General features: G+C 42.6%; 1 protein-coding gene across 1 annotated transcript; it reads left to right on the forward strand.

Annotated features, from left to right (window-relative positions):
* The first annotated feature begins 98 nt into the window (after positions 1-98).
* On the forward strand, positions 99-6,562 carry Snap29 (Synaptosomal-associated protein 29kDa). The gene is made up of 4 exons (XM_084598533.1): positions 99-407; positions 970-1,071; positions 1,430-1,751; positions 4,958-6,562. The coding sequence occupies exons 1-4, from the start codon at positions 129-131 to the stop codon at positions 5,122-5,124; spliced, it is 870 nt and encodes a 289-aa protein (XP_084454659.1). The 5' UTR covers positions 99-128; the 3' UTR covers positions 5,125-6,562.
* The last annotated feature ends 8,685 nt before the right edge of the window (positions 6,563-15,247 follow it).

The raw sequence follows: 15,247 nt of genomic DNA on the forward strand, positions 1-15,247 counted from the left end.
CGCGTCTTGAGAAATCTTTCAGAACGGTTTGCGTCAGAATTGTCGGGAAACCTGATGATGAGCTGGCATGCTGGCTACGCTGCTGTAACGTCACGTGCCAATTGGTCACGTGATTAGTGCACTCCAAGATGGCGAACGTTGGACGAGGCAAGGTGGCTGCAAACCCGTTTTTAGACGATGAAACGGAAGAAGATGTGGACGACTTTACTTTTCTCAACAGCGCCAAGAAAGCTAGTTCCCCTTACTCTCTTGGTGCTGAGCAAAATGCGCGGAATAGCCAGTGGGAACAGCAAAGGGATCAATTGTTGCTTGAACGTCAGCAGCTGGAAGACAGCATCCTACAAAGCTCCAACTCCGCCGTGCGTGTACTCTACGACACGGAACAAGTTGGCATAGCCACCGCTGAGGTGAGATTTCCTTATGTTGGCACCTGTTCTGAGATCTAGTTTAACAATAGGCGGCGGAGCGGCGGAACGGAGCGGTCGCTGTCAATCGCAGATGTTCGTCAGCTGTTCATTTGCATTTGTAAACACCTTATGAATCATTCTTTCGTGTTGGGTGTTTCATTCCATTATGCCACGCACACTCACTGTGGCATTTTTATGTGCCGGCTTAAGAAGTGTGTTGTGGTTAGGTGCTGCCGTCTTTTATTGGCGCTGCTGAAATACTGTGGCTTGCCCGTGTCACAGCGCAGATTTCACTGTGCGAATGCCTTCAGTGCTTACTGTGTACTCGGGAACCAGTGCTGTGCGCTCATGGGTGATTTCGCTGGGTTCTTAACAAAAGGCTACTCCCAGAGAGCTAGCGTTTCGAAGTACGCCTCTGCTTCATGGCTAAACCACCCATCGAGACGGTTTCAGGTTACATGAAGTGTGTTCGTCATCTTCCTCTGCACAGCGGTGTTCCTGATTTACTCTAACAGCATTCTGCCGCCTTTTTTCTTCCTTTTTGACCTTTTTCTTTCGATAGGAATTAGCGCACCAGGGTGAACAGCTGAGGAATGTTGACCGCAAGCTCGACACCATCAACACGAATCTCAAAGTCAGCCAGAAGCACCTGAATTCTATGAAGGTGAGTGGCGTTGCAGCGACCTTACCACAGTAATATGGATCCACTTGCAGTATAACGACATAACTGCCGTGGCACACAAAGAAAAACATTAACTGACACAACATAAACCGACAGTGCGTAACGGATACATTCTCTGTGCATATTGTTTTGTGAATGTGAACACGGTGTAATGCATGTAGTAGTATTCTCACCGAGGCTGTGCCCTATTGTGACATGGGCTGCGGTAATTTTGGCAGCTTTTATCACTCTGCAGGAACATAGTTTGAAACATTGTCTGCATATACTATTAATATAGCTATTAATATAGAGGCTATCAGTGAATTCACGATTCTACTGCTTTGATTTGTATTGTCCATAGAGCATTTTCGGAAGCATCAAGAGCTACTTTCGTGGTGGCAACAGTGCCGATGCCTCCCGAAATGCGGGTGCCACTGCTGGTTTTGGAGATGAGGAAGAAGAGAGGCCTACAACGGAGCTTGAGAAGACACTGGACAAAGTGAAACAGGACGGCAGTGCCTCAAGGCCATCCACTCACCCTGCATTCCGGGTTCGAGGCTTGGACACCTCTGGGTTCGGGGCTGGCTTTGAAGATGAGAAAGAGGACTTTGCGGCTCCTACTCGACAAGCACCATACAAAAGTCGCACAGCTGAAATTGAGCAGAAGCTGGACTCTAACCTTGGTATGGAAAATCCATTTTTGTTTTGGTGGTGCATACATATGTGTTATCATGGTTGGCTGACGAGGTTTAAACCATTGAAGATTTGGAGCTTTATTTTTGTTTTATGTTAATCGCAAGTAATTTACCACTGCATGTTGTGGTGTCAGTGATACCTTTTCCAAACAAACTCAAATACGCACAGTGTGAATTCACTGCTGAATGAAACATGAATAGCATAGCTAAAAACTGGATTGAAGGTTGATAGCACTAAGTACGAAGAAAATATTTGTATGGAAATTTGGGGGACAGTTATGCTTCACCTTTAAATATAGAACACAGTTCAGTTATCAGGGCCAGTTCACATCATGCATTCACCAGTTTCACCTTTATTCAACTTAAACCACCGGCTCTTTGTGGCTTAGGAGTATTGTGCCCATTGCATGGTCCGAAGGCTTTGATTCTCACCATCCAAATTGACTGAATTTTTCTTTAAGCTTATTTACTTTCCTCAGCTTACAGGGACCTCCCTAAAAAATTTGGCATCAATCCAAATATCCGTGACCTGTTCCTAATTTTTATTGTAACATCTGGATTTTTCGCTGGACGCTAACGAAGCCGTTGCTGCCAAATTTTCTGTGACGCAGGATCCTCAGCGCTGTCGTGTCAAAATGAGCAATCGTGCGAAACACTGAAGTGCCAGTGGCGTAATTGCGGCACGGTGCTAACTTATGAAGTTAAAGCTACGACTGTTAAGATTGGAGCATTAATCTATGCTGAGAGTTTGCAACTGGTCAGCATATTAATTGTATTGCCATCAAATTACACTTGGAAAAAAATTACCTTTTGCTATTGACAAAAGACAACAAACTAGAGGCACATACCTGGATGTGAGACAGGTAAACAGCTACAAATGAGCTATGGCCTTCTAGGGCATCAAGGCAGAATTTTTTGAACTTGCCTGAGGCCTGCCATGTACTTTGATCTGAGAAGTCATGCATGAGAATTAAAGGCATAACGTGAATGGACCTCGCTGCTGCACCAAACCCTTCGTCATTGAAAGAAACTGTGCCAGGCCTCGTGAAATTTGTGCCAATTATTTGAGAACTACTCGAAAAATTGAGAGTGTATCCAGCTCATTTTCAGTAATTTTGAATCAGCACTATTTATTTTGTTTGAATAATCGAATAGGATGATATTCGCTGTTTGAAATTTTGTTACGTTTTCAATTCCTTAGTTTTTCGCAAAGGCTTACTGCAGCAGTCACAGTAACCATTTACGCTGAAGGAAACTTGAGCATTGAAACTCCCTCCTGTAATCCTTACATTTAATGGGATATGTGGTTGTTGCCATTGCAATCAGGAAATATTAGCCTGCTCATGTAGAAGAGCACTAGCCAAAAATAGTACCCATAGGACAACACATGAAACTGCCCATTAAGCTCAGGTTTCAGTTAGCTTCCACCATAGATAAAGCAGTCTGCTATTTTGAACACCTCACTCAGTTTCAAAAATCTTTTGCATTCTACACTTCATTGTCAACAGCTGCAGCTCAATCAATGTGGCTTCATATGATAACAAGCACACATTATGTTTCATTGAGGTGATCATGTTGTTCAAAGGTACCGTACAATGTGCTTTCTTGCATGGAAACATTGGTTTGCGGGTGAATTTTCAGGCCTGATTCATTTGATGCTGCTGAGTGGGCTCAGGCTTTATACCCTGAAACCTTGAGTGTGTGTTTTAATCTTGCTACTTCAGTACAATGTCATTTTTTTGGTGAGACCGAGGACAAAGCAGATTGGCATGACGACGGTGAAACTTGATGCGAGAAAGCTGTGATGGTATTTGTATTCTTTGTTGGTTACTTTGATGCTTTTACTCTAAGCCAAGACATCAAAGACACAATTGAGTTTTTCTGGAGGGTAAAGTGTGTGCGTGGAGGTTGGGTGGGTCGTCAGGTCGAGGATGGTGATGGATGAGCGAGCAGTTGGCTTAGTGCTGTGCACAGGCTTGGGCTGGCCCGTATCTGGCCGGGTTCGGGCTGCTCGCAGCCCTCTCTAAGACTCAGGACGGGTCCGGGCTAAGGTATATCTGTCTCGGGTCGACCGGGCCAGGCTGGATACTCAGTAACAAACGCATGCAACTTTTGCGAAAGTGCGAATACAGCCATAGCGTGATAAGCATCTAGAATGCATATTTTCCCACATCCTCTCCGCGCAAAAGCATCATGGTTTTTTCCCGGAGTCGACCCACCTTTCCACCATGCTTCCTCGCCGCGAACGGATTTTTGTTAGCCGTCAGTGACTGAGTAGAGGGCCACTTGTGGGCTTTTTAGTTTCAAGTTTCACATCTCCACTTGGATGACCCTGGTTCCGTTTAAAGATTCGCGCCATGCTGTTTCCTATCAAATGGCTCTGTTGTGGCTTACTCCTGCCTCGACATGGCCTCGTTTGAAGCGGGACATAGCTCAAACCATCTGCAGTGCAAAAGTTTCCTCTTCTTTCTTGTGTAGCGAAAAGTTCACATGAAAGGCGTACGGTGAGCCAGGCGAGCTCACCAAATACTTAGCCGCAAAATCAACCCCTTGTAATCATTCCAGCCACAAGTTATAGCACCGAAAGAAACTTCAGCGATACCGGGTTCATTATCCAGGAGCGCCGGAAATGCCTCAGCTCAATGCATAACTTGTTTTTGCAGAATAAGTTGGTTCTATGTATGTGCTGTGCCTCTATATATTCAGGAAGTTTGTCATTTCAAAAGTGAGAACCAAGCATTTCAAGATTTTGGATAAACTTATTCTGAAATTATTTTCTTCTGTATCATGGCTTCAGCTGCAATTCTAGCATGCCAGGCTGGTCCGAGCCTGGGCCTTGAATCTGAGTGCCGGGCTGGACTCGGGCCTTTTCAGAGTCGAGCAGGGCTCGGGTTTGCAGCATCGGACTTGGGCTCAGAATTTCGGCCCATGCATGCCTCTAAACTGGCTTTCTTGCGTCCTTGAATTTGACTTCTTTGCTGGTGCATTTTTCGCCACTGCAGCATTATATGGGTTGAAACTTGAGCGGACAACTCTGGGATGACTCTTCCTAGAGGATGGAGGCTTCGCACTTATGACACCAGCACTACTGTTACTGAGTAAAACAGGGGCCGTATAATATGTTTGAAAATAACATTGGAGTGACACTTCATGAATGATAATGCGGTTGCTGAAGGTTTGTCATTTTGTTTCAGCTGAGCTGGACAGCGGTCTCGGGAGACTGAAGTTCCTGGCACGAGGCCTTGGCAAGGAGCTTGATGACCAAAATGAGCTATTGGACAAGCTGACCGACAAGACAGACCTGGCTGAAGGAACGGTGGTGCATCAGAACAGCCAGATCAAACGGATCCTCAAGAAGTGAAGCATCTTGCTTGTAATAACTCAGATGCTGCTGAAGTTGACTGGTGCAAAGAAACACGGCGGGGCTGTGCACAAGAAATGTCACAACATTGCGCGAGTGCATGGGTGGTGTTTGAGAAGCTTAGAGCACTTTAAAAGCCTATACACAGTGTATAATTTCATGTTGTGCTCACAACACGAAGGAGGTTAACAAGACTGTGTGGGTATTGAATAAAATAGTCTGAATAGCTGAGAGTTGGTGGAGATTGCTTGTACATTGCCAGATTCGACTCTCGAGTCATGTTTAAGGGCGGGTAAAGGTGAATGTGATGTTCAGAAGAGCAACCTTTGAAGTAGAATAAAACTTTGTCATTTTGTTGTTTTCATGTGCCGACTTTTCTGCACAGTACAAAAAGAAAATAATGTGTTTCTGTGTTTGTGCTGAAAGCATGAGGTTTGAGGTGGTAATAGCCTTTTCAGTTGTCTGTTCAGATTCTTGTCAATGTGATGGAATAGCCCTTGTTGGTTTTATCAACTATCACAAGTCCTGAAAGGCCTGACAATAAAATAAAAAAAGGGCGTTTACCATATATTTATACTGCTGTAGCAATAGCGTTCCTGGTTTTCATGTTGTAATTGGGTTTACTAGTGAGATCGACTGATTGTTCATTTTCATGGTGATATTCTGTCTAGTCAGTGGACTCTTAGCCACTGTAGTTTGAGCTGAACACGACCATGAGTATATTGTTTTCGTTGGCATGGATGTGTGTAGCTGAGTATTGTTTTCAGCAGCATCTTCTCATGTGATACAAGTCACGAAGGAAAAATGTTTATTTTATTTTGTTAGGTGATGGCTTTAGTGAAAGCTTAAAAATTTTTCTGTAAATTTTTTAAACATACTGTCTCTCCTCCAGAAGTTATTTTGCTTATCACACTAACAGGGCTAACTTGAGAACTAAAGAACAATGTGTTGCTCCGTTATTTTTGTTAATCTATCTGTGCAATGAACTAGAATGTTGTGATAAATCTGCAGGCAATTATTGCAAAAAATGAAAGCATAAAAAAAAATTTGTTTTCTGCAAGCATGGATATTGGATTACAGGCCACAACATGAATTACACGCATGGATTACAGGCCACAATATGGTATTTAATAAATGAATAAAGGTTTCAAGAGGAAATTTTCATTGACTAAATTTATATCGCTGTTGGCATAGCACAGCAAAAAAATTGCGTATTGAGCAAAATAAGGTTGAATACAAGTTATGAGGTGCCTAGAATTATGATATTCACATTTGATTTATGAACTTAACCTCCTTAAGAAATGTGCAGGTACATGATAGCATAAGGTCGTTTTCCAGAAGGTAGAGGAATTTTGAGGGTTATTGGGGAAAAAAAATGCTGAATGTACTTTTGATAAGATTGCATATAAAGAGTGCCCTTGTGCCTTAATTATTTGAACCGATGTTGCCAAGGCCTTTTATTAAGTAATTGATTGGGTCATTTTTGCTCTGGTGATTTCGTGCACATAACTGCCTTGTTGAATGTCCATATATTAGTTGCGCCCCACCGCAGTGGTGCAGTGGTTAGGGCACTCGGTTACTGTGCCTAAGGATGTGGGATCGAATTCCGGCTACAACGGTTGCTTTCCGATAGGGCAAAAAGCAAGGCGCCCTAAAAAGGTGTGCTGTGTGATGTCACTGCACGTTAAAGAACTCCAGGTGGTCGAAATTCCCGGAGCCTTTCACAACGGCGCGTCTCATAACCTGAGTCGCTATGAAATGACAAACACCATAAACCAACCAACCAACCATATATTAGTTGCATGCCAGCAAGAAATGTGTTCAACTTGGAAACTGGCTTTTAATACCTTGTGTTGTCTGAATACTGTCAAGAGTAATGGTTAATTCTGAGAGTGGTTAAGCCGCTGTAAAGTTATTTCATCAGCTACTAACACTTATAGTTCACATCAACCTAGCTTCTTTAAAGCCTGTGTTCGCAACTGAAGTATAACAGGATGGTATGTACTGAGTAAGGAGCAAATGGAGTTACAGCATAAAAATAAAGTCCAATCACGATGTCCATAGATTCATGCTGTTTTTAATTTGACATGAGAAAAGTCTATCCAGTCATTGCTCGCACCAAAAATTTATTCTCTGGCTCATTTTCGCAATGGATGTTCATCCAGCAGCAAGAGACATACTTGCCGCCATTCGAATCAAAAGCACAGATTGACAGCGTTTTGGAGTGAATGACTGTCTCTGGAACCAACACCAAAAGAGTGTTGTCAACTCGAGCATTACACTTGCTAAGAAAGCAGATAGTATTGAGACCTGTATTTCGTTTTGAGGTCTGTTCTTGCCCATAAAAGCTTTGTTTGTGGTGACAGTGGTCTCTATCCAATTAGAACATGGTACCCTATTCATAAAGGCCAAATTATTTTGCTCTCAGTGCTAGGAGTGGCAGCAGCATAGCTTTCTAATTACAGAAGACGCTTGTGCATTGCTTGAAGCAAGCCTATTTTGGTAAAAATATTAGAACAGAGTATATTTTGGACTAAGGCTACTTATTCAAGTGTATGGAGTATGAGATGGCGTTACAAGGCGCAAGAGAAGCGTACAGTTCGAAGTAAAATGCCCCTGGAAAGTTTTTGTCCCACTGTGTCAATTCAGGTATTCTTTCATAAATCATTTTTTATGCACTAAGCACAACTAGATGAAAGTAAAAGATGTGGCTTGTGGCAGCTGTCATCATAACAAATTAAAATTGTTGCGTGGGTTAACTAGAGCAATCTTGTTTGGGGCAAGGCTTTTCGATCTTGACTGTTCACAAGCAACAAGAAGCCGGACGTAAAACTAACCTCCATTCACTTAACCCGTGCCGCTGATCGGTTAGTGGCTTGCGACCAACAGCCATTAGGCCGGAATATCAACACGCGATTGGCTGAGACTGTTGCTTTTCAACCGTTTTCGACAGTAGCTTTTTGATCAAAATGTTCGCACAACTTTGCAAGTCGCAAGTGTGAATGCTGTCTGTAAAATGCAGGTGATTCATGTCAAGCAAATGGTGGGACATATCAAGAGAGGCAGACACAGTAGAGCATTCATATTCTGTAATCTCCACTTTCATCCTGCGTCGATGCTGTTTTCTCTATGTCGCATTGTATCAACTTCCAATGCACCGTCGTCGCACTGAAAAAGTGGAGCTGAAATACCAGTTGCCTTCTTTACACTTTGCTGCACGTTTCCTGTGTGTAGAGTTGGGTTTTTCAGAGCATTCTTCCATTGTAGAAATGCTTACTTTAGCTTTTTTTATGCATTTAAATGATAGCTCAAAACATGAATGAAACACGGTGTTATTGTCAAACTATATTCATGCACGACTTAAAATGTGGTTAATCCGTAGTGCCATAATCCCACTATTCACTCATTTCTGTGTAGGGTTGTAGTTAGCAAATATACCTTAGCATACACTCCTTGGCAGTGCTTGTAATAAACCGGCCCCGTAGTTTCCCTTTTTTTCCCCCCTAGCCTTGGTCCATTAGCATTGTAGGCTTATTGGATCTAAGAACTGTTCAGTCGTGCGCTTCACGCCACTTGTCCGCTTGAACAATGCTAGTGCGGTTTTGTACATTGCTGTGATATTTTTCCTTGGTAATAGTACTCCAGCATTCTAGTATTTTAATGCAGCAATATTTAGCATTCCTGCAACAGTGCTTTAATGGCCCGTCATAGCATAGGCATGGAAGGTTTTTTGCAATCTGCACTTTGAGTAATACAAAAGTGTCGCGACTAGACGAGCTGCTTTGCTGCAGACTTGTGCACGTTTGCTTCAATTTTTTTTTTTTTCAAGCATTGCTAATTTTCAGTGCAAAGCACTCGTCGCTTTGTTGCATAAGCTTGCCCTTGCAACAGTCCAGAAAAAACTGCAAATGTTGTGTAGTAATGCTACAATAATACTGCACGTCATTCGTCATATCAGCGACACATCTTGCAACAAAGTGCTTAACGCATCCTGTTGAGAATCCTAGCATTTTGAAGTTTCAAATCATTCTTACTCTAGGTCTTGCATTTCCCATTTTTTCCATCAGCAAGGTGTATTTTACAGTCTACGCTCGGTAATTAAAACTGCAGTTTGTCGACAAGCCCAAGTGTCAGTTAAACTCCAAAGTCAAGCAAAAATCTTTTTTTTTTTTTTTTTTTTTTTACTATAATCAGAGTCTTTACTATATCAGTTGTTGGTGATGACATGGTCCTGAAGATGCTTTCTGGTAATTAAAATGCCTACTACCTGAATATGTCTTGTTGCTTAACGAAAAAAACACTGAAATACCTTTCATCTCTCTCTTATCACTTTGTGCAATTTTTTTCAGCTATAAAAATTATTTACATCTTCTTAAGCATGGACACTGTGGCTACAAATACAACCAAGTTTGATTTCATGTGAAAACCAAAGCTTCACATTAACAGTGTTACTTTTTGCCGTTTCTGTCTTTTAAAAGGCAATAAATGATAAATGCGCATGGCAATCAAGTACTGCAAGACCACACACGCTGCACCTCCGCTGCCTCATGCTTCGTGCTGCACAGTGCTGTGAACGTTCTCCCGTTTCTTGTTGCTGCACATTTACTCTCCTTTACTTTCTGAATAGACTGCGCCGCCTACTTTCCATGTTTGTAGACAGCTTTACTTTTGTTTTCCCTACGCGCTGCCTGCTTTCCTTCATGGCTCCAAGGCCTTCGTAAAGTGGGCTTCTCCTGAAAGCTGCTAAGCCAGGTGGTAAAGCCACTCGCGATTCTTGGCAGTGCGCGGGCGGCGGTGTCGTATCATGGGAGTCGTCGCCGCGGCCAGGCGCACTTTAACCAATTTTCACCGAAATGTCTTTACTATAAATAGGGAAAATGTACAGTTGTCTATGGAAAATGAACTGGGACTTCAGTTTCACTTTACTATATCCAAGTTTACTATAGCGGGGTTTTACTTAAACGCTTTGTCAGCTTGCTCGATACTCGCCTTGACCAGACATTTACAGCGAATTTTCCTTCACCGAAAAGAATTGAAAATGCTCTGAAATATGATGCATGCAACTAGAGATGTGCCTATTCACATCAGGAGAGGCTCTTTTCCAGTGAAGATGTAACGGCTGGTTGACAGTCTGTCGCCTGAAAGGCATCAAATTGAGGTAATAAATACGACTCAGCCAACAGTCATTCGTGCGTGAAATTTCGAACACGCACCAACCTTCAAGGCCATCAATTAGCAAATGAAGTGAAACAAAAGGAAGTTTGTAATTTGAGGTTTATTATGCATTAAATAAGGGCCTGTCGAATATTATATGTGTGTGACAAAGTCTGACAGGAGGACGGGGGGGGGGGGGGGGGGGGCAGGGGGACAACCTGAGAGAACCCTCAAAATGGGGGCGAGGGCTAATTGGGTCTAGCCACTGGTACACTTCTACACAAAGTACAAATGGTCGTCGTCGCAAAGGTGATCGTTTACCACTGGATATCACATGGGTGTCGCTTAAATAGGCTAGTACGCACAAGTCTTTTGTGACAACAAAATGCACACAAACACATGCACACAACTCTCTTTCAAATATTTTCACGCCGGTTTTGGTTCGAGTGGGTAGCTTAGTATGCAAAATAAACTTGAAGGGCTGAAGTTGGCCTTCTATTGACAAACTCTTTGTAATTAAAAAAAAGAAACAAGTGCCGCTCCCACTGATAATGGAGCTTTTGTAGGCCAGAAAGGGTAAAAAAGAAAATGAAACGGGTATTACCGCCACTAGCTGTCATCACAAGCAAACTGCTGCATGTCAGTGCAGTATTTTTGTAGCAGATCTTTAAGCCCAGGCTGAACAACCACTAATTTTAAGATAATGGTCATGGAGTTTTTAAGCCTTAAAGGGACACTAAGGACACCCAAATATGCTATCAAAATCTAATAAACAACATTTGGTGACACTGTCGCCACATATTTGGCAGCAAAAAATCGAATTATTGCCGAGATATTGCGATAAGAACTTGAGTTTTTTTTTGTTCCCACCTGTCGAATTCAAACTGTTTTCTCCTACTACGTAGTAGGGTAGGATGACGCACACTATGACGCAAGAGGAGACTCCGTGATTGCTGGTGCACGGGGAGCAGAGAATAGTTCGCAGGTGCGTGCCAAGTCATGATCTTCGTTCGATACGCATTTAGGGTAGGCGCATCTGCTGCTCCGAGCTCGTATTTCAGGCGCCGCAGGCCCAAACCAAACTACCTGAGCACGCACGAAGTGCCTAAGCCGGAACATGACCGAAACTGAAGTGGATGCCTTTGCGCCGTGTTAGTTGAGAGACTAGCGGCATCTACCGACAAGCGGACGAAATGAGTACATTTTTATATTTGCCTTGCAACATTTACGTTGTCTTTTCGTCTTTTCGCCGTCGTTTACATGTGATAAAAGCATATCATATTCAAGACAAAGCTGACTACTGCATTCAAACGGTCAACGTAATTCGCATTTGTCAGCATCCGGGATCCCTTGCGCGTCATGTGATTTGTAGTTTCGTGCCTCGGCCGTTTCGGCTGTGGTGGCGATACCTGTATTCCTGTTCTTCCTCTTTACTACCTTATAATAGCTCTGTTTTCAGTAAGAGTGGCTTTTTTGTAACCAGGGGCTGGCATTCTACCGATGCAAGCCCACTTCATTTTTCTCTTTAGTGTCCCTTTAATTGACATCAAGAGTTTGAACCAAGTGGCAGCTATAAGACCGCCCTAGCTTAAACCAAATTCTTTCAGTGACCTCCGTTAAAAAGAAGCGTTTCATAATCGGAAAACACATATACGTTGGGCTTTGTTTTCATAGTTCGGAAACGATTATTGGATAATTTGAAGCTAAACGGCACATGTCTGGGCATGAAATATGGCTCAACCTGCCTCGATAAAATGTCAACTTTACGCAAACGGCGAAGCAAGAGCATTCGGTGCATTGCAAGAACAGACGGTGCTTGTGTACAACGGAACACTGTAGACTAAAACACGCTGTTCCAGTGCTTTGACATGACAGGAATGAGAAAGGCAAACAGCCAAGAAACGAGTACAATCATCGGCTCAAATTACCACAACAACTCAACGATAGCAAAAATGTTCCACAAAGACAACTTCATCAGGCTCCAAATATAATTTTGCAGCAACAGTTGTGCTCTCTAAACACTACAAACAGCAAGAAGTGCTGCAAGACACTCCGACAGAAATGCAGCACTGTAGATACTGTTGACGAAACTTTTGCTGGCAGTGTGCCCGTTTCCTACCAACATATGTGCAGTGAGTCCATTACAAGAGCTTACTGCATTTGTTTTTCATGCAGTGGGGAATCTGTGCACTCAGTTCAAGACGAATATTTAAAAATGTATTAAAGCGTAAAAATTTTTTTTCATTTTGCCAAAACAACAGCAAAACAAAAAAGAATAAGTGGAAGTTTACAACAATGTATAATCAAGCCATCACTAGTATTACATTTGGCGACAGCTCTTTCTGGCAACGAAGGGAAGGCTACAAGGGAGAATAAGCATCCAAAACCGTTATTCTTGACAGTTCAAATGCATGATGCTCTACCTAGCTGCCTGGTGCATTGCCTTCCCCAAAGTAAAAAAATAGATGTGCCTAATAAATGCATTATAATTAAGAAAACTGGTTTTAACGTGACTTTCATCATTGAAAATGGGTAGCTGTTTTAGAAATGTGCTTTGAATAATGGATACTGACAATACACAATGTATTAATTGAACACTAATAATATGGCAAGCAGAAACCGTATTCTGCCGCTTAGGAAGAGAGGGTGTGGTTCGTGCCTGTAGCCTTCACTCCATTGCCAGAAGGCATTGTGGAGTGTAATGCCAAAAATACTGAACCCTCAGTCATGAAGCACAATCTTGCACCTAATTCAGCACTTGCCTAACTTGCCAAACAACCCACATATTAACCACCGAACATGCCAATGATGATCTTGCTTCAGTTTTGCCTATAGGTAGAGTTGCCAAATACGCAGGAGTAAACACTGATGGAAAGATTAACACAAATCCAGCGTTACTTCAGCAAGTGTGAAAACAACCATCAAAAGCGTGCAAACATTGACAAACATACACACAAATATGTTGCCACAAAACACAGGCAGGCACTAAAATTCTTGCATACAAAATGAAGCTAAGCCGAAGGGGTCAGTTTACGACAGCTACAACATTCACACAACAAACACTGCTGATGATTCTGTCACCACGTCTCTTATTTATGTTAAAACTTTCCTATTTACAGACAGAAAGATAAGAACTAGGTGCCAAGGAGAAAAAAAAAACTGTCACCACGTCACTGTAGAGGTGTGCCAAGAGCTGTCGTGCTCCCAGAATACGGCTAACTATGCGCAAAGCAAGCATAAACAAGCCGCAGAAACTCTTACCACACGATACTTCAAAAGTGTTAAAATACTGCTAAAAACTGCATAAAGTACAACACGCCCGCTAAAGCTAAAATAATAATTACGGCACATTAAAAAAAAACAAAAAACGAGACACCTAGCAGGAACGTGCCTCGCGTAAGTGGCCTTTGCAAAAAAGCTAAGCGAGAGTAAGATATGTGCAGGAACCTGCTCTCTCTTCTAACCCGCTGAGGCCACGTAGAGGAAAATATGTTGAACGGCCTGTTCTGTTACCAGCTACTGTCTACTCATATAAGGCTCCAATCGTGGCTTAGGCTAGTGTTGTAGACAGACACTGCAAGTAGGACAGATGACCACGCTCTACTTTATCCGCAAACTCTTGTACATTCTACTGAGCAAACAACAGGACTGTGCTCTCGTTCTATACATGATATGATCCTCGCTTCGATACTAGAAAATCGTGCAGACTCCACGAAGCTATCGTTACTGGCATGCGTAGGCTGCGCCACGCATACAAGTATTATATACTTTGTAAAGGCCTAAGCTGAACAGACTTTATACGCTAGAAAAATGTCTGGGCACGCTAAATGATACAGCGATAGCACGCTCCAAAGGCTCGCTCTGAGGATGAGAATTGACGCTAGACCGATTGAAAACGGCTTAATACACCAGTAGCTTAAAACAATTTAAGACATAAAAAGCAATGTTTGACCTTCTAACAGAGAGAACTTGAGCAATATCCATTACATACCATTATTTTGTGGTCCAATGTGACTGGACACGCGCAATACGTAATCAAACAATGCAGATTACGCCTCGTTGGTGTGACCATCTTTTTTTTTTTGTGGCCTGGAGCAACTTAGCACTGCTTAAAATGTGACATGGAGTTGTGCATGCCAGCCGTCGAATTCTAACCTAGTCAATAAACCACTCATTCCACTAGAAAAAAGCCTGCCGGAGGCTTGTATACGTGTACATACCGACAAAGGTCCTAATTGCAAAAGGCGAGCTGCACATCCCCACTTTTCCTTTTTGAAGCAGCAGTTGAGGTGGTTTACATACGCATCCCTTATTGAGCGGGACAAATTTATGCTAGCCACAAACGAACAGCACAGGGAGTTCTGCTCCTGTGCTAAACTGTATCACACCTTTTTCCCATCTTCATCTACACTAAGACTTCACATACCTTGCAAAATGTTTTGGCCGTGGGTCTTCCCATGACCATAGTTAAAGTAGTCTTTTCTCTCGTGCGCCATAATGCTCAATCCTTCCACGCAATAAGGCATGTATAAGCTCTGATGAGAAATTCAATATGCAATATGCCAACTTGTTTTCAAAGTGGCCAACAAGTTTTCTTGGCTCTGGTAGCTCAACAAAACCTACGCCTGCTTTTAACTTTAAAACATTTACGTCTCCTTGAGCACTGAAAATGAAAAGGAAAAGGGTTGAGGAAAAAGCAACTCTTAAAACAAAACTGTCTCTGTAATGCCCAGCGCACGATGCATGATATAAGCTGTTATGACCAGTTTTCATTCATGTTGCGCAGAGCTATATAAATCCCTCCTTTCATGACTAAAACAGCCTTTGCCAAGATACTTTTTAATGGTCAAAGTACTAAAGTAGTAGCCATCAGGTACTTTGGAGAACTCCAGGTATATCGTATTGGTACGAGGTATGCAGGGCTTAATGTCGCAAGGCAACCAACAGGCTGCTATAAATTCCTTAGTGG

Source organism: Amblyomma maculatum, chromosome 3 (genome assembly GCF_055883805.1).
Source record: "Amblyomma maculatum isolate TAMU_Amacu chromosome 3, ASM5588380v1, whole genome shotgun sequence".
In the NCBI taxonomy this organism is placed as follows: domain Eukaryota; kingdom Metazoa; phylum Arthropoda; class Arachnida; order Ixodida; family Ixodidae; genus Amblyomma; species Amblyomma maculatum.